The sequence below is a fragment of the Mercenaria mercenaria genome, chromosome 10 (assembly GCF_021730395.1).
Source record: "Mercenaria mercenaria strain notata chromosome 10, MADL_Memer_1, whole genome shotgun sequence".
Taxonomy (NCBI): Eukaryota; Metazoa; Mollusca; class Bivalvia; order Venerida; family Veneridae; genus Mercenaria; species Mercenaria mercenaria.
The window spans coordinates 58319628-58339913 of NC_069370.1; the positions used below are offsets into that span (position 1 = coordinate 58319628).

Below are 20286 nucleotides of genomic sequence, written 5' to 3' on the forward strand. Positions count from 1 at the left end.
TCCCTGCATTTTTGAGGCTTTATACCAGAGGCCAGTCACTTTGAAACGCGAGACAGATACAAAGAAGTTAAGTATTACCCTAGTTGACAAAAAATTAGTAAACGATCATGATATTCTTGCTTTTTTACGCAATAATTTTTTTTAAGCAAGCATACTATTGGGGTAGCTATGCGGGAAAATTTAAAAGTCCAATTGTTTTCTAGCTACAATCACAAGTGTTTTCAATTTTTAGTTTTTTTTAGCTATAACAAGTTTTTTTTTTAAACCAGGGCAATTCGCATTTGTACAAACTGTACTATTGTACTGATGTAAACAGAACGCTGTGTCGTGTAGCCATACGTTATAGTTTCGGGAAAACAGCAGATTGGGCGTACTTTTTTTTTTAGACAGTCAATGATTTAATGTTTTTTGGCAAATTTTAGGAAAAATTTTTATTAAACATTTTAAACTTCGTTTTCTTCTTTATCCCCTACCCCCCCCCCACCCCTCCCGTGAAGTAGTTTATAGTTTTGCAAAGTCGTCAGCTTTTCAATTTCTGAACAATTGTCAGTAGGTCACAACGTTACTGGTTTTTTTAAAAATTCTGGAAAGGGATTCATACAAAAAAAATGAGACTGTTGTTTAAAAAAAAATACCCTAAAATTTTTAGGGTCTTTATTTTTAAAGGTCTTGGCACAATAAATTATCTAACCCATATTTCCATGCGGGGTTATTTTTTGTTTTTGGGGGAAAAACAGATTCGAAGCGCTTTGATTCAAGCAAAGAAATGTCGTGACAGTGTTCCAGACAAAAAGGGTCAATGGATACACCTATTTTAGAGAAGAGGAAAGAAATGGCAAAAGTGTAAGTTACAGATTTCAACAAAACTAAACATGCGTAACGTCTAACTTAGTGGAAATTTATTTGGCTAAAGTGTCGAGACAGTTTTTCAACAAAATGATTATGCGGGTTACAGCCCCGTTAGGGAAAATTAAATAGGCAAAAAATTCACTTAGTGTTTCAGACAAAAAGGGTTTTTGCGTTTTCTTCTGTCCAGAAGAAAATTAAGTATGGGTGAAAAAGTAGCTAATAGTGTTTAAAACAAAAATGGGTTTATTATTGAAAAATTTGTAGGGAAAATGTCGCTGATGTGTTTCAGGGTCTTGCTCGTGTTGTTACGATTGTCTTTGAAAAAAAACTGTAATAGGAAGGAGTGTTGTACAATAGATAACGCAGTTACAACTTTAGGGGTTTTCTTACTAAATAAATCTAGAACTGACCCTTTAAATCTTTAAATTTTCTGGTGGAAGCAGCATAAAAAAAACATTGCACCTCATTACTTTACAGATAAACTTTTTTTGTGTTTAGGTTTGAAACGCATCGTACCCATATGAAAACTAAGGCAATCTGTACAGAAAAAAAATGATTTTGATTTTGATATTTAGAAATTAAGTGATTTGACTCAAGCCTTTGCAAATTTTACTTTTCTACAGTTCCAGTGTTTGTGAATATTTCAATTTTAAAATTTTTATTTATTTTTTTTACAGAGAACCTTTTTTAAAACTTTTTGGAAAATTATTTCAAAATTTGTCCTCCAATTGGGAGAGCGAAGGATTTTTATTTTCCCTTTTTTTTTTCTTGGGTAGACAAAAGTTTGTGGATTTCATGCCTCACCTATCCCTGAAAGAAAATCCAAAAAAAACAAAAGTCCCATTTTTTAACCCAAAAGTTTAAATTCATAACCTATTCATGAAAAGCCTTTTGACCAGAACCACAAAATTTCATGCCCACTCAAGTGATTTCACAGTATCTATAAAGACTATATGTGGTGCATCTGTCCGGGTGTCCCCTCCCTCCCAAAATTTTTTTTTCATCATAGTTTTAAAAATATTTTCCTGGATTTCAAAAAAATTTTGGTTTTATTCGATTTGAAGGGGTCACTTGGTTTTCTTTGAATTCACCAGTAAGACAGAGTTGTGGCCCATGACATCAAAAATATGGGGTCCAAAGGTTGTGGCACTTATCTCAAAATATTTGACCTTGGTCATAAAACAATTTCGGGTTCTATACAGGGTATGAAGTTGGGCACCTCGCAAACCCTAGTTGTGGGCCCTTTTAAAAGTTTTAAAAAAAGCATAAAAAGGGGCCTTTTAAAAATTTTGTCACATCACATGTACCACAAAAAGTATTTGGTCTAGAGTTACATCGGATAGGCAATATGATTTAGGGGAATATGGTTTTATTCCCTTCCCTTATTATGTTTAATTTCTGATTTTTTGACCCGTTCTCTCAACTAAATATTCTGTGATTAATTATTACATCAAAATTTTGTAAGAAGTTTCTGTTTGACAAAAAAACATCGAAGAAAAAAAAACACTGTCAGGTTCCATCAACAAATTTTTGTAAAGGGGAAGGGGGTTTTTTTTTATTAACAAATTTTTTGTTATTTCGATTTCTGGAGACTATGAAGTCTGCATAGTTTCCCCGGGTGAATTGAAATTTGTCCCCAGGGTTCTTTTGGGGAAAGTTCCTTAGCACATCATTGAAACAAAGATAGGGCAAAAAATTGATTGGTCTTTTAATGTCCCAAAAAACCTCTCTCCCACACGTCTCTTGTTAGTTTTAAATTTATTTTGTAAATTTGGGGGGGTGGGTGGGGGGGCGGCATGGAAAAAATCCATGTAACTTGAGCGCTTTTTTTTTTTCACCCCAATTTTAAAACAATAGGAAACATGATTAATAGAACCAAGGTCCATTAATTTTATTCCCTACACAAATTTGTTTTGAGGAAATTAATGTAAATCATTTTTGGTCTTGGTTTGTTTCTAACCAAATATTAAAACTGTGGAAAAAGAATTAATGCCCTTTTGAGTGATACCAGGGTGATGGTGGATTTTTTTGCTAAATATTAAAATGTGTAGTAAAAATTGTGAGAAATTGAAATTTTTCAACATCAAACTTCATAAATACAACACTAAAATTAACAACACTTATTGAATGCGACTTTTTACTCACTAATAAAAGCAATCAAACGTGACAGTGTATTCGAATTGTACATGGACTTTTTGTATTAAATTTTTAAAAGTTTGCTTAAAATCCATTCACATTTTTACTGTAGAAGTACACCCTATTAAGTGACCTTTTCATTATGCAACCAGCAACCTGTAAAAGAAGCTCCAGCAGCTGAAATTATCTGCAAAGTATCTACCTTATTCAAACAATTTTTAACGAAAACTAAGTTTTGTTTTCTGGAATAAACAGCGGGAATTATTACCAAAAAATATTAAAGAGCCATTTTTAATAAAAATTTCAGTCCCCTTTGTATCTCTTAATGCAAATTTTTACTGCATAGGTGACTTTGGTCACCCTCGTCCCTCGTCCGTCCAGTCCGTGCGTCAAAAATTCTTGTCGTACGATAGGGGGTTTCATTAGATTTTTTTTTTACCAAACTTGCACACAACTTGTATCACCATAAAATCTCGTTTTCCTTTTTTGAAAGGCCGCCCATTTTGGATTAGAGTTTGGCCCCGAAAGGCCAAAAATTTGCTATTTTACCTTGTCGCCAATGCACTTATTTAGATTTGATTTTTTAAATCACCTTTCCCAAAAACTTTTTTGGGTCGCTGGTTCCCGGGGCTGCGTGCGTCCGTAAACTTTTTTCTTGTGACCACTCTTGGGCACTTTTTATGGGATCTTTTTAAAGTTGGTCAGGGTTATCTTGAGAATCTGGCAAATTCGAACGGGGCACGTGCGGGCAAAAAATAGGTCGTAGGTCAAAAAAAAGAAAAAACCCTTTTGACCCCTCTAGAGGCCCCAAAAATTTTACAAAATCTTTAGAAAAATTGGCAGAATGTTTTACCTTTATAAAATTAGGTCAAATTCGAAACGGGTCCGGGGTCAAAAACAGGTCAGTAGGCTAAAAATAAAAAACTTTGTGACTGTCTAGAGGCCCTTTTTCCAAGATCTTTTTGAAAAAAAGGGCAGAATGTTCCCTTTATGAATCTGGTCAGGTTCGAACTGGGTCAGTGCCTCAAAATAGGGCAGTAGTTTTAGAAAAGAAAAAAAAAATTTTACCTCTTAGAGGCCCAAAATTTCACAAGACTTCAGAAATGGTCAGAATGTTCCCCTTTAGATATCAGATCAAGTTCGAAACTGGGTCCGTGCATCAAACTAGGGCACAGGTCTAAAAAAAAGAAAAAAACCCTTTTGACCTCCTAGAGCCCTATATTTCACAAGATTCATGAAATTTCAGACATTCACCTGATGAACAGGGGAAGTTCGAACTCGGTCAGTCCCCCAAAAATAGGGCCGATCAAATAATAGAAAAAAACCCTTTTGACCCTCAAGGCCATTTTTCATGGGATCTGAAAAAGTTGGTCTGAAAGTTCTCTTTATGATATCAGGTCAAATTCGAAACTTGGGCCGTGCCATCAAAAAAAAGGTCGTTGGTCTAAAAATAGAAAAAACCCTTGTGACCCTCAGAGGCCAATTTTTTTTCAGACCTCATGAAATTGGTCAGAACATTCACCTTGATGATATCTAGGTCAGGTTTGAAAGTGGGTCACGTGCCGTCAAAAAGGAGGTCTAAAAATAGAAAAACCTTGTGACCTCTCTAGAGGCCTTTATTTTTCAGGGGAATCTGTTTTAAAGTTATTCTGAATGTTCATCTTGATGATATCTAGGTCAAGTTCGAAAGTGGGTCACGTGCCGTCAAAAACTAGGTCAGTAGGTCAAATAATAGAAAAAACCTTGTGACCTCTCTAGAGGCCATATTTTTCATGGGATCTGTATGAAAAGTTGGTCTGAATGTTCATCTTGATGATATCAGGTCAAGTTCGAAACTGGGTCACGTGCCATCAAAAACTAGGTCAGTAGGTTCTAAAAATAGAAAAACCTTGGGGCCCTCTAGAGGCCATATTTTCATGACATCTTCATGAAAAATTGGTCAGAACATTCACCTTGATGATATCTAGGTCGGGTTTTGAAAGTGGGTCACGTGCCATCAAAAACTAGGTCAGTAGGTTAAATAATAGAAAACCTTGTGACCTCTCTAGAGGCCATTTTTTATGGGATCTGTATGAAAGTTAATCTGAATGTTCATCTTGATGTATCTAGTCAAGTTCGAAAGGGGGGTAACGTGCCATCAAAAACTGGTCAGTAGGTCAAAAAATTTAGAAAAACCTTGTGACCTCTCTAAAGGCCTATTTTTCATTGGATCTGTATGAAAATTGGTCTGAATGTTCACCTTGATGAATCTAGGTCAAGTTTGAAACAGGGTCATGTGCGGTCAAAAACTAGGTCAGTAGGTCTAAAAATAGAAAAACCTTGTGACCTCTCAAGAGGCCATACTTGTGAATGGATCTCCATAAAAATTGGTCAGAATGTTCACCTTGATGATATCTAGGTCAAGTTTGAAACTGGGTCACGTGCCATAAAAAACTAGGTCAGTAGGTCAAATAATAAAAACCTTGTGACCCCTCTAGAGGCCATACTTTCATGGGATCTGTATGAATAGGGTCAGAATGTTCACCTTGATGATATCTAGGTCAAGTTTTGAAACTGAGTCAACTGCGATCAAAAACTAGGTTCAGTCGGTCTAAAATTATTAAATCTTTTGACCTCTCTAGAGGCCATATTTTTCAATGGATCTTCATGAAAATTGATCTGATGTTCACCTTGATGATATCTAGGTCACTTTCGAAACTGGGTCATGTGCGGTCAAAAACTAGGCAGTAGGTATAAAAATAGAAAAACCTTGTGACCTCTCTAGAGGCCATATTTTTCATGAGATCTTCATGAAAATTTAGTGAAATGTTTTACCCTTTATGATATCTAGGTAAAGTTCTAAACAGGGTCACTTACCTTCGAAAACTAGGTCAATAGGTCAAATAATAGAAAAACCTTGTGACTCTCTAGAGACCATATTTTTCAATGGATCTTCATGAAAATTTTGGGCAGAAATTTTTTTTCTTGATAATATCTAGGTCAAGTTCAAAAACTGGATCACATGAGCTCAAAAACTAGGTCACTATGTCAAATAATAGAAAAAAACGACGTCGTACTCAAAACTGGGTCATGTGGGAAGAGGTGAGCGATTCAGGACCATCATGGTCCTTTTGTTACCAAACTGGCACACAACTTGTATCACCATAAGATCTTGGTTCCTTTCTTGAACTGGTCAGATTTCCATTATGGGTTCCAGAGTTATGGCCCTGAAAGGGCCAGAATTAGCTATTTTGACCTTGTCTGCAAAAATAGCAGCTTCATTTATGATTTTATTTTAACCAACTTGCACCCCAAATTGTATCACCTAAGATCTCAGTTACTTTCTTGAAAATGGCCAGATCCATTATTGATTCCAGGTGATGGCCACTGAAAGGGCCCGAAAATTTGCTATTTTGACCTTGTCTGCACAATAGCAGCTTTATTTATGATTGATTTTTTAAACCCAAAATTGCACAGAACTTGTGTCACCATAAGATTTTTGGTTCTTTACTTGAACTGGCCAGATTCCATTATGGGTTCCAGAGTGATGGCCACTGAAAGGGCCAGAATTAGCTATTTTGACCTTATCTGCACAATAGAAGCTTCATTTATGATTTGATTTTAACCAAACTTGCACACAACTTGTATCACCACAAGATCTTGATTCCTTTCTTTGAACTGGCCGGATTACATCATGGATTCCAGAGTTATGGCCCTTAAAGGTCCAAAATTGGCTATTTTGGCTTTTGCAGCCATATAGAGACTTCATTTATGGTTTTATTAGCTCACCTGTCACATAGTGACAAGGTGAGCTTTTGTGATCACCCTTCATCCGTTGTCCTTCGTCAGTCCGTGCGTCTCGTTCGTTCGTCAACAATTTCTTGTCTGCACGATAGTGGTTTCATTAATGATTTTATTTTAACCAAACTTGCACACAACTTGTATCACCATAAGATCTCGGTTCCTTTCTTGAACTTGCCAGATCCCATTATGGGTTCCAGAGTTCTGGCCCCTGAAAGGGCCGAAATTAGCTATTTTGACCTTGTCTGCACAATAGCAGCTTTATTTATGATTTGATTTTTACCAAACTGGCACACAACTTGTATCACCATAAGATCTTGGTTCCTTTTTTGAACTGGCCAGATTCCATTATGGGTTCCAGAGTTATGGCCCCTGAAAGGGCCAGAATGAGCTTTTTTGACCTTGTCTGCACAATAGCAGCTTCATTTATGATTTTATTTTAACCAAACTTGCACACAACTTGTATCACTATAAGATCTTGGTTCCTTTCGTGAATTGGTGAAATTCCATTATGGGTTCCAGAGTTATGGCCCCTGAAAGGGCCAGAATCAGCTATTTTGACCTTGTCTGCACAATAGCAGCTTCATTTATGATTTTGTTTTAACTGAACTTGCACACAACTTGTATCACTATAAGATCTTGGTTACTTTCTTGAACTGGCGAGATTCCATTATGGGTTCCAGAGTTATGGCCCCTGAAAGGGCCAGAATTAACTATTTTGACCTTGTCTGCACAATAGCAGCTTCATTTATGATTTGAATTTAATTAAACTTGCACAAAACCATAAGATCTCATTTCCCTTGTTGAACTGGCCAGACCCCATAATTGGTTCCAGAGTTATGGCCCCTGAAAGGCCAAAGTTAGCTATTTTGACCTTGTCTGCACAATAGCAGCTTCATTTATGATTTGATTTTAACCAAACTTGCACACAACTTGTATCACCATAAGATCTTGGTTCCTTTCTTGAACTGGCGAGATTCCATTATGGGTTCCAGAGTTATGGCCCATGAAAGGGCCAGAATCAGCTATTTTGACCTTGTCTGCACAATAGCAGCTTCATTTATGATTTTGTTTTAACCAAACTGGCACACAACTTGTATCACTATAAGATCTTGGTTCTTTTCTTCAACTGGTGAGATTCCATTATGGGTTCCAGAGTTATGGCCCCTTAAAGGTCCAAAATTGGCTATTTTGGCTTTTGCAGCCATATAGAGACTTTATTTATGGTTTTAATTGATACAAACTTCCAAAATACAAAAATGTATCTTCAACAACAATAAATCTTGGATTCCATGACAAATCAGAGCCAATCGAAGGTTATTTTATATCTGATTACCTGCCCTGATTGTAATCAAACTGGATTTATATCAGTAAGTACTTATAGGACTTATTTGAAATTTCATTATTGTCATTAGTTGGACTGAGCCAATCAGGGTAGATAACTATGGACTGATTTTGTTTCAAATTACCTCCCTTTATTTCAAATTAAAATTGGTATATCTTCGTAACTAATGAAGATACTGAGCTGAAATTTCATTTATGTCAACAGATTCCTTCTTTTGTTCACTTACAATAATTTTCTTTTTAATTACTTCCCTTTTACGTTACTATGAATAGCTTATTTTTAGTAACTTTTTTATTATTGGCTAAAACCGAGACCACTTTTCTGTGGTACAACATGGATGATACCTCCAATTTTTTTGTGTATTTTGACATATATGTACCTTTTAAGAATTTTTTTTTCTTTTTGGTTAACTTTCTTCCCTTTGTTGTTCCTATCCTTTGAACTTAGATATTTTTTCTGAGGACAAGAAGTGCAATGATAACAGATGAGCGATATAGGGTCATCATGGCCCTCTTGTTTGATACAAACTTCCAAAATATCTTCAACAACAATAAATCCTGGATTCCATGACAAATCAGATCCAGTCGTAGGTTCCAGAGTTATTTTATATCCGACTTCCTCCCCTGATTGTAATCAAGATGGATTTATATTCAGTAAGTACTTATAGGACTTATTTGAAATTTCATTATTGTCAATAGTTGGACTGAGCCAATCAGGGTAGATAACTATGGACTGATTTAATGTCAAATTACCTCCCTTTATTTCAAATTAAAATGGGTATATCTCCGTAACTAATGAAGATACTGATCTGAAATTTCATTTATGTCAACAGGTTTATTTGGCAGATCCTTCTTTTGTTCACTTACAATATTTTTTTTTAATTACTTCCCTTTTACATTACTATAAATAGCTTATTTTTAGTAACTTTTTTATTATTGGCTGTAGGGAAAAACCGAGACCACTTTTCTGTGGTACAACATGGATGGTACCTCCAATTTTTAGGTGTATTTTGACATATCTGTACCTTGTAAGAATTTTTTTTTTCTTTTTGGTTAAATTTCGTCCTTTTATTGTTCCTGTCCTTTGGACTTAGATATTTTTTCTGAGGACCTTCTTGGCCTCAAGTGCAATGATAACAGGTGAGCAATATAGGGCCATCATGGCCCTCTTGTTTGTCAGCTTTTGTTATGGTATAGCCCTTGACTTCACACCAGAGATGAGACTAGGCTTCAGTATATACAAGATGCAGTCAATAGTGCATTTTCTACATATGGTAAGAGGAAGTCTCCAAAAGGAGCGATGAAAAGAGGTGGTAGACAGAGTCCTGAGGGATCCTCTGGAGAAACTGTTGGTGCAGTTGGTGGTGGGAAAACTTCTTCAGCTGTATCCGTGGCAGTTAGCAGTGTACCCACAGACATCTACCAGGTCGAAGATTCAGTAAGTATTTTGTTTATATGTGCATGTCTTGTTTAGAAAAAAGTTGTGTTAACATGTGGGTGGTTTAAAGTCAGTGATGTTGTCAGTAAATAATATGTGCATGTATCACACAATGCAGTAAGGGCATGTGTTCCACAAGTGAGAGGTATGGAGCTAGAGTCACAGATTTCCTGAGTGAATGATATTTGAATGTATTACTGGATGCAGTAGGAGCATGTGGTCCACAGGTGGCAGTTGTGGAGCTAGATTCATGGATTTCCTGAGTGAATGATATTTGAATTTATTACAGGATGCAGTAGGAGCATGTGCTCCACAAGTGACAGTTGTGGAGCTAGAGTCATGGATTTCCTGAGTGAATGATATTTGAATGTATTACAGGATGCAGTAGGAGCATGTGCTCAACAAGTGACAGGAATGGAGCTAGAGTCATGGATTTCCTGAGTGAATGATATTTGAATGTATTACAGGATGCAGTAAGAGCATGTGCACCACAAGTGACAGGAGTGGAGCTAGAGTCATGGATTTCCTGAGTGAATGATATTTGAATGTATTACAGGATGCAGTAGGAGCATGTGCTCCACAAGTGACAGTTGTGGAGCTAGAGTCATGGATTTCCTGAGTGAATGATATTTGAATGTATTACAGGATGCAGTAGGAGCATGTGCTCCACAAGTGACAGGAGTGGAGCTAGAGTCATGGATTTCCTGAGTGAATGATATTTGAATGTATTACAGGATGCAGTAGGAGCATGTGCTCCACAAGTGACAGTTGTGGAGCTAGAGTCATAGATTTCCTGAGTGAATGATATTTGAATGTATTACAGGATGCAGTAGGAGCATGTGCTCCACAAGTGACAGGTGTGGAGCTAGAGTCAATGGTGTCCTCAGTGAAAGATTTACTACCCGAACTTGGTGAAGGATTTATTGAGGTAAGTATCTCATTTTTAATTAACTTATTTCACTGGCCTTCAAACAGAGTGATTGTCAGAATCATCTTCATTATCTTAACTATCATTATGACGGTCCCACCTATTTCAGGTATCCTATTTTACGCATTGCAATATCGCAACTATCATTACAATATACTGTGAAATCATTTAAATTCGCTGGCATGAAATTTCGTGCAAATGTGAAAAAGGATTGTTTCGTGCGGGCTTTATTTCGCGCATTTTCTGTTTTAGAAATGAAAAATAAAATTAAGAAATAATAATGGCACGGTCTTTAATTCGCGCATCGGTCCTAGCGCGAAATAAGCGAAAATTCGTCCTACGCGAATAAAAATGATTTCACAGTAAGCATAGTTTATACTTATTTATTTAAGCGCAATAATGATGGAAGCTTTAAGCTTATTGGTGTTAGTTACAGTAACATGTCCACTTGGTGAAAATTGGTTCTGGTGTAATATTGGACATCTAACCACTAGATGACCACTTGCCTTCTACAACATTATAAATTTGTTCATTGTAAGTTTGCAGTTAACATAATCCTCCTCTCAGCACATTCAACATTAGGAGATATAAAACAAAAAAACTTTTTTAGAGGGATGTTCCAAGTTTTTTTAAATCTGATATACATATTTATAACAACATTGGTTTGCCTTGTTCTCTGCCTATCATTACAGTCAAGAGGAGTCAGAAAAAATTTGGTTACTGTGCTTAAGCTAATCATATGCCCGCCAGTTTAAATCAATATGCAGAGTTACTAGAGGAGAATTAGTATGATATGAATGATATTATGTCTTTATATTTAAAGATGAATTAATGAAAAATGTTAATATCAAACAGATGCATCAAACAATAAGTGGATAACTTGTCAATGATTCTGTGTGTAGATGATTATTGAATCATAGGAAAACTAGAATATCAGTAACATTGACCTGTCATACCATACAAGTTAAATTACATTGTTATTTTCAGTTATGTTTAGAAGAACTTAATTATGACATAGAGAGAGTTATAAATGCTGTTTTAGAAGACAGACTGCCACCGTCACTTCAGCAAGTGGATAGAACAATGCCTAGGTAAGGAAACAGGATAATTCAGGAAGAGAAGCTATAGAAAACATCTCCAGAATCCTTTATGTCCTTTGTTCAAACAAGACTTGAAGAAAATTTACTTAACTAGTTTGAAATCAGTATTATCTTTGGCTGACTAGGTGTCGTTGATTTCATTTCTGTGTCAATCCACAAAATAAAATCCTGGTACATGTATTAGGTAGAATGGCTTCAAAACAATTTCAGTCCATTTTATATGAAACTTGGTAAAACTGTTCATTGTCAACACATGCACATATTGACACAAGTTTCTTGTCTAGCTACTTTTTAGCTCCCCAGAGCCAAAGGCTCAAGGTGAGCTTTTGTGACCACTTGATGTTCATCGTCCTTCGTGCGTCTGTCAACAATTTCTTGCCTGCACGATAGTGGTTTCATTTATGATTTGATTTTAATCAAACTTGCACACAACCTGTATCACCATAAGATCTTGGTTCCTTTCTTGAACCAGCCATATCCCACCATGGATTCCAGAGTTACAGCCACTGAAAGGGCAAAAATTGGCTATTTTGGTTTTGTCTGTACGATAGTGGTTTCATTTATAATTTGATTTTAACCAAACTTGCATACAACTTGTATCACCATAAGATTTGGGTTCTTTTCTTGAACCAGCCATATTTCATTATGGGTTCTTGAGTTACGGCCCCTGAAAGGGCCAGAAATTGTCTATTTTGGTCTTGTCTGCACAATAGCAGTTTCATTTTTAATTTGATTTTAACCAAACTTGCACACAACTTGTATCACCATCAGATCTTTGTTCCTTTCTTGAAGCAGCCATATCCCACCATGGGTTCCAGAGTTTCAGGGGGCAAAAATTTTGTATTTTGGTCTTGTCTGCACAATAGTGGTTTTATTTTTGATTTGATTTTAACCAAACTTGCACACAACTTGTATCACCATAAGATTTTGGTTCCACCATGGGTTCTAGAGTTACGGCCCCTGAAAGGGCCAGAAATTGGCTATTTTGGTTTTGTCTGGACAATAGCAGTTTCATTTATGAGTGGATTTTAACCAAACTTGCATACAACTTGTTACAACATAAGATCTCAGTCGGTTCCTTTCTTGAACCAGCCATATTCCACCATGGGTTCCAGAGTTAATGGTCCCTGAAAGGGTAAAAAATTGGCTATTTTGGTGATCTCCATATTCAAAGACAACATAGCTTTCTATAGAATGGAAATTTCTGAACATCACACAAAATGCATGTCCATACTTGTAAATTAGCAGTGCTCAGTCTGAAGTATTTAAAGAGGAAATAAGATATCACTATGAAATACAGACCATATGACTGTAACAAGTAGTGATTTTAAAAACTGAAGAAAATATAGTCAAAATTGTCACAAATGTTCCTTAAGAGACCCTTTACTAAATTCTTTCAATTACACAATATGGCTTTAGACAGTGCTGGTTTTCCCTATATATCTGTATAGAAAACTTTGATAATCTTACAAACCACTGGCCTAATTTCAATATAAATTTAAACATCTATTATTATGAAACTGCCTTATTTTACCTTCTGGCCTACTTTCTTGTTATTGATGACATGTAGGCAGTATTACTCAGGTGAGCGATCCAGGTTCATCATGACCCTCTTGTTTAAGTGAGTCCCTTTTTGAACTTGATAATATTCTATTCATTATTATACATGTGATGTTGACATAATTCTTCTTTGAAGCATCTTTTACTTATAAATGTTGATCTATCCCGTTTATACAGGAAGAAGCGTGCTATCACCCCACCCAGTGTGTTACATGAGAGGAAGAATGTATATGACTTTGATGAGTTTGATGTTTTCCACAGAGATGATATAGACAAACAGAAAATACGAAAAGGCAAACTGTGAGTATTCAATATGCAAATAAACATTACCATTATACAACCTCAGTTGTCTGAAAACAGACTAACAGAAACTGACACTGTTGGACCTGTCACATTTATGTTATCATATTTCTGAAAATACTGAGGAAATACTGTTAAATTGGCAGGGAGATGGAGTGGAGGGGGACTGATTTCCGTGCTTGAATCTATCCACCAAATTAAGTCCAAAGGAAGTGGTAAAATTCCAGTTCATTTTATGTTGAAAGGCCAGACATTCACGACTTCAGAGCCCCATGAAATAGCTGCTTTTGTCGAAACCATAAGATTTCTTGCTCTTGAAATACAATTTTTTCACAGTACCTGAGGAAACTGCTTCAGTTTATTATTTAGGATATTTTGCCTTTTGTTAGTAGAGGGGCCTCCGTGGCCGAGTGGTTAGAGTTGTTGACTTCAAACCATTTGCCCCTCATCGATGTGGGTTCGAAACCTCATTTGGGGCGTAGAATTCTTCACGTGAGGAAGCTATCCAGCTGGCTTACGGAAGGTCGGTGGTTCTACCCAGGTGCCCGCTCATGATGAAATATGCACGGAGGGGCCCCCGGGGGTATTCCTCCACCATTAAAGCTGGAAAGTCGCCATATGACCTAAAATTGTGTCGGTGCGACAATAAACCCAACAAAATAAATAAATTAATAAATTTTGTTAGTAGAAGACCTGTATTGGTTTTAGGTTTGGTATGTCAAAGCCTCAAAGGTCAAGATCATAATATCCTCAAGTCCAAAAACAGCTTCTTTTAAATTATTTGGGAAAGCTTATGCCTATGGTAATAAAACTGTACAGGACGATTGTCTTTTGTCAGTGGATGATACCTCAGTGTTGTTTTTATATGCCTGAAGAGACGTATAATGTAATGGTGCTAGTCATTTTTAGCTTGACTATTCAAAGAATAGTAGAGCTATTGGACTTGCCCGTGTGTCGGCGTCGACATCGACGTCCGCGTCCCGATTTGGTTGTTTTTGTATGTAAGCTGGTATCCCAGTAACCACTTGTGGGAATGGATTGAAACTTCACACACTTATTCACTGTGATAGACTGACACATTGCACAGGTTTCATAACTCTATTTTGCTTTTTTACAAAATTATGCCCCTTTTTGTACTTCGAAATTTTGGGTTAAGGTTTTGTATGTAAGCTGGTATCTCAGTACCCACTAATGAGAATGGATTGAAACATCACACACTTGTTTACTGTCATTATTTGACATGCACTAAACAGGTCCCATAACTCTACTTTGCATTTTTTCAAAATTATGCCCCTTTTTTCACTTAGAAGTTTTTGGTTAAGTTTTTATATGTAAGCTGGTATCTCAGTATCCACTTATGGGAATGGATTGAAACTTCACAAACTTGTTCACTGTCATGAGCTGACATGCACTGTGCAGGTCCCATAATTCTGCTTTGCATTTTTAGCTCGACTATTCATAGAATAGTAGAGCTATTGGACTCAGCCATGCGTCCGCGTCCCGATTTGGTTAAGTTTTTGTATGTAAGCTGGTATCTCAGCAACCACTTGTGGGAATGGATTGAAACTTCACACACTTATTCACTGTGATAAACTGACCTACACTGCACAGGTTCCATAACTCTATTTTGCTTTTTTACAAAATTATGCCCCTTTTTCGACTTAGAAATTTTTGGTTAAGGTTTTGTATGTAAGCTGGTATCTCAGTAACCACTTGTGGGAATGGATTGAAACTTCACACACTTATTTACTGTGATAAACTGACTTACATTGCACAGGTTCCATAACTCTATTTTGCTTTTTTACAAAATTATGCCCCTTTTTCGACTAAAAATTTTTTGGTTAAGGTTTTGTATGTAAGCTGGTATCTCAGTACTCACTAATTGGAATGGATTGAAACTTCACACACTTGTTCACTGTCATGATCTGACATGCACAAAGCAGGTCCCATAACTTTATTTTGCTTTTTTTTTTAAAATTATGCCCCTTTCTCGACTTAGAAATTTTTGGTTAAGTTTTTGTATGTAAGCTGGTATCTCAGTATTCAGTAATAGGAAAGGATTGAAATTTCACACACTTGTTCACTGTCATGATATGACATGCAATGCAAAGGGTCAATAACTCAACTTTGCATTTTACAAAATTATGCCCCTTTTTCAACTTAGGAGTTTTTGGTTTAATTCCTATATGTAAGCTGGTATCTCAGTACCCACTAATGGGAATGGATTGAAACTTCACACACTTGTCCACTATCATGAGCTGATAAGCACTATGCAGGTTCCATAACCCTATTTTGCTTTTTTACTAAATTATGTCCCTTTTTCGACTTTCATATTCATTCAACTGACAAGGCTGTTGAATAGTCGAGCGTTGCTGTCCTCTGACAGCTCTTGTTTTTTTCAAAATTATGCCCCTTTATAGACTTTGTATACATTCAATTGACAAGGCTGTTGAATAGTCGAGCGTTGCTGTCTTCCGACAGCTCTTGTTCTATCTGTCCATCTGTTTGTAACATAGTTTCTGCTTAAAAAACATTAAGAAAGATTCAGCCTTTAATCCTAAAACTTGATAGGGAATCGATCTTACCGATTTTCGTCGCGAAGCGACGAAAATCGGGATCGAATCCCACTACGGAAAACAAACGAGGTATCCAAACAACACATCATCCAAAAAAAAAAAATGGATTTCCGGTTTAGACCTTGGCGTGCGACGCCCCCGAAAATTTCGGGATACACGGCTTCGAATTTTAATAAGCCCCGTCAGATCGTGGCAAAACGAAATTTCCCGCACAAAAGATGTCGCGCCCAAAAAGAAATTCAAAGAAAGCTGTTTTTTTTGTTGCGTCAAAAGCAACCCCGGTAACGTGACTACCCTGATAAATTTGGGTACAAACAAATTTTATTCAATACTGAGTAGTTTTTTTAAAACGGCGACATTTGAACATTTTTATATTTGGAGTGAGAGGGGATACCGTTACACTGGCGCCGACATTTTGAAAAAATTTTGAGGAAACAAAAATATCCCAACAGTTCTTCACTGGGGGGAAGAAGAGAATCACCTTTGTGTCCCCTTTTCAGATCGAAATTTTTAATTTCCCCTTTCCCGGTTACTTTAGTTTCTTTGAACTTCCTGTTACTAACCCATTTGAATTTTTTAAAAATTCAGAATCCGTGTTTTTACTTGCAGGCAGACTGATGAAGGAAAATTTTTTACTTTTATATAAATATGGAGGGCACTCCATTACAGCATGGCAGGGTTGGGACCTGTTGAATTTTTAAAAGTGAGTAAAAAACTTTCCTTGTAAAAATAATGAAACAAAAACCCCACCCATAAAAAGCATAGAAATTCCTTATTTTTTACATTTTTATTTTACATCAATTTAAAATGGGCCCTTTTAGTTTATTGTTTTTTAAGGTCACGATGTAAACAGTAATTAAGTTGACTTTGTTTCTCCCGATAAGCTGCCGTGCTTGGCCTAAATATGGGGAATTTTTCGGTTCTACAAAGAGCTAAAAAAATAAACAATGGGTTAAATTGAAAAGGCATATAAGGGGGAAATCCCCCAACCCTGGACAAGAAGAGATCTCGTTAAAAGATTGTTGATCATGATTGCTCAAGTCAGCAAACGTTTGAAATAAGATTTTTTTTGGGGTTCGGATCATTTTTTTACATATAATTGCATTTTTAATTTTAGTATTTACAGTATACTAAAAGGGGGAAGGAAAAGAATTTTTGATTGAAAGTCTGAAAAAATAAACTTTTTTTTCTTTGAAAACAGACAAAAACGGGGTTTATTCTCCGGGCGACCCCCAGTTTTATAATCATAAGCGTCTTTTGATTTTTTATGATTGTCAAGTTGGAAAATGCAAATTTGAAAAAAGATCAGAATGACTTGGGTTTATCCCAAGTTGCCTTTCGGTATTTTAAGTTCTTTGGCTTATAGAAAAAAAAATAGATTTTAAAACAGGCGGGAAATTGCCTGATGGGGCTTTCAACAAAAAACTAAATTTTTTTAAAAAAGTAAAGAAATTTCTTTCAAACTGGTTCGTCTGTTCTATGACACAATTAAAAAAAAAATAGTTTTTTTCCTTCTTTTGGTAGAATTATTTCCCCTTTTCGATTTTTATGATGCATAATTTTTGAAGTCCAAAAAAATTAAAAGTGAAAATGCATTACATTAGCTATTGGGCGTTTGTTTCGTATATTCCATACTCTTTTGACACCGTGCAAATTGTCAAAACGGTAGCTTTAAAAGCGCAATTTGGCGCGAAGCAATTCGCTCGATCTTTTTTGGAATATATTAATACTGTTTACAGTCTACTGATGAAAACCACATTTTAAAATAAATTTGTATGATACGTCCACATTTTAAATAATTAAAGTCATATTGACCCCCAACAGTTCGTAATTACAAAAAACAGCCTTTTGGATTTCGAAGCAGCCGATTAGTTGGTCAGAATTATAAGGGAAATTTAAATTCAAATGTTCCATAAAATGCAAATTTTAAGATTATTTCAGAACCAAATCATGCAAAGAGTAATTCTTTCACAAAATCACAGGCTAAATTTTTTGGCCCGCTAAATGAAAGCAATTTCAGGAATGAAAAGAAAGAAAAAAATTTCACACAATTTATTTGCAAATACATATAAAAAAAATTTGTTGGGGGTTTTTGTTAATTTTTGTAGTTTTCGTTTCTTTTTTGAGGAAAACAGAAAAACAACATTTTTTTTTTTGGTTAGCCATTTTTTTGTTAAATGGTTTACTAAATTAAAAAAGAAATGAGAGGTCTATCTTATAATTAAATCTAAAAGGGCGGCTACCCAAAAAATTCTACTGATATAATACAGTTAAACGCTTTTAAATATTGGGTACAAAATTTGCCTTCCCCGTATTTTTCAGCCAGTATTTAAATTACCCCCAAAAATACGCCCCGATTACTTTAAAGGTTTTTTTGAGTTATAACGCACAAAATTACACCCCAAAGGGAAAAACTGTGCAAACAAAAATGATGTTCTAGCTTTTTTTTTTGGATATTCTAAAAATTTTTAAAATTGAAAGTCTAAATTTGCAAGAGATTTCAGATTAAGCAACAAGAAAAAAAAGTACAGTCTGCGAAAATTTGCATACATTGGCAAAAAAATTTAAAATTTTGAGCTCTGCAAATGCAAACTGAACCGCTCAATTTCTTTTGGCCGAGCATTCAGTTCCTTTCTCCCAAAACCCCCATCGGCAGGTCCCAAACAATCATGATGAAATTTTTGAGGGTTTTGAGCTAGACCATTTTGTTTTAGGGTTCAAAATTCAGTTTAAGTTCAGGCAGGGAAAATTGGTTTTCAGGTTTGGAAATTTTCTTCTGGTTCCCACATGGGTTAGTTGAAATCGAATTGGTATACTGCACACATACCAAATACGTTTAAAAGTTATATGTTTATAATCATACCGTGGGTCCCAATAAAAAATTGTAGCATTTTTGGGGCCCCTGTGTTCATACTAAACTGCAGAGGAAGGCAGAACAGATTCTTCTAGCGCTTTCCAGTCTTTTTTTCCCTTTTTAATGATAAAACAAAGTGAAGGCTTGCCCCCAATTTAAAAAAAGGGGTACCGGGGGTTAAAGTAATGTTTGGCGTCTGGCGGGGTCAGTTGGTAAAAAAACCTACTTTTTACAGTGACTTTTTTTTTTTTCAAAACGAAATTTTTTTAAACCGCTTTTACTTCGTTTCTTATACTTTGAAAAATTTTTGCTCTGTTTTTTTTTTCTTTAAAAAAAATTTTATTTAACAAATTTCTCCCCCATGCCAAGATTAAAAATTTGGGGTTCTTTTGGGCATGAAAATTGAAAAACTCGAAAAGGATTTTAGCTCTTGCCTTTGAAATTTAAAAAACCGGGTTGTCCAGTTTTCTTAGTTTGCTCACTTTTCAATTTTCGGGCATCTTGGTCTATTTCAGAGTATTTGTTGAAAAATGTCCAAAGTGCATGTTGACAGACTAAAAACCACTTGCTTGGTCATAAGTATTTCTATTTTTCTGTTTATTAAAATTTATTGCAGCGTGGGAAGCATTTTTAAATATTCAAAAAGCTATATACTGTATACTAAAAATTTAAATATTTGTGGGAACAAATTTTCATAAAAAAAAATTGTCTGTTTCCTGTATCCTGACCTCAAAAATTTTTTTGGCCCGACCCTAAAGGGCCCTTTTGTCTTTGGAAATTTTTTTAAATTTTTTTGAAAAAAAAATTGCAATCTGCACTTTTTATGCTTAAACATGGAAAAGTGGTTAAACAATTTACTGATGCTCTAGAGGAAAACCCCCCTTTTTGATTCATTTTTTGGACAAAAAAATTTAAAAAAAGTTCCCTAAAAATAATTTTAAAAAATCCAAAGAAAATTTTTTTTCCGATACCCCCCCAAAATTTTTTTTAGCAGTTCCCGGAAACAAATTTTTTTTTTAGACCTAAGTAAAGCTCCATTTAATTTTTTGATGATAAAGCATTTTGGAAAACCCATAAAATTTAATAATTTTGCAAATTTAAGAAATTATTACTCGATCCCCTTCAAGGGGTGACAACATGATTGATGTCCTAAGTGCCAACAATTTGTAAAAAACTTTTTCAAAAACCCTGGGCAATTACCCCAAAAATTTCACAAAGACATGGGGTTGCCTTTTTCAAAATTACCCAAAAAATTTTAATTCCATATACAATTTACCGAAAAGAAAACTTTGAAAATGATTTCTTGTCCTTATATGAAAAGGGGCCTAAATTCGGCCATTTCCCCCAGTCCAAAAAACTGCTTTTTTTGCTCAACACCCAAAAGCAAGGTAACATTTCCCAAAAAACACATCAAAAAAAAG

At 35.5% G+C, this 20286-nt stretch overlaps 1 protein-coding gene across 1 annotated transcript in view; it reads left to right on the forward strand.

The window, feature by feature from the left end:
* The window catches only part of LOC123560695 (activating signal cointegrator 1 complex subunit 2-like), a 59455-nt gene that overhangs the window by 12715 nt on the left and 26454 nt on the right, over positions 1–20286 (forward strand). The window contains 4 exon segments of the mRNA XM_053516934.1: positions 9317–9547; positions 10371–10475; positions 11463–11566; positions 13313–13435. Of these exon segments, the coding sequence (XP_053372909.1) occupies positions 9317–9547; positions 10371–10475; positions 11463–11566; positions 13313–13435 (563 nt within the window).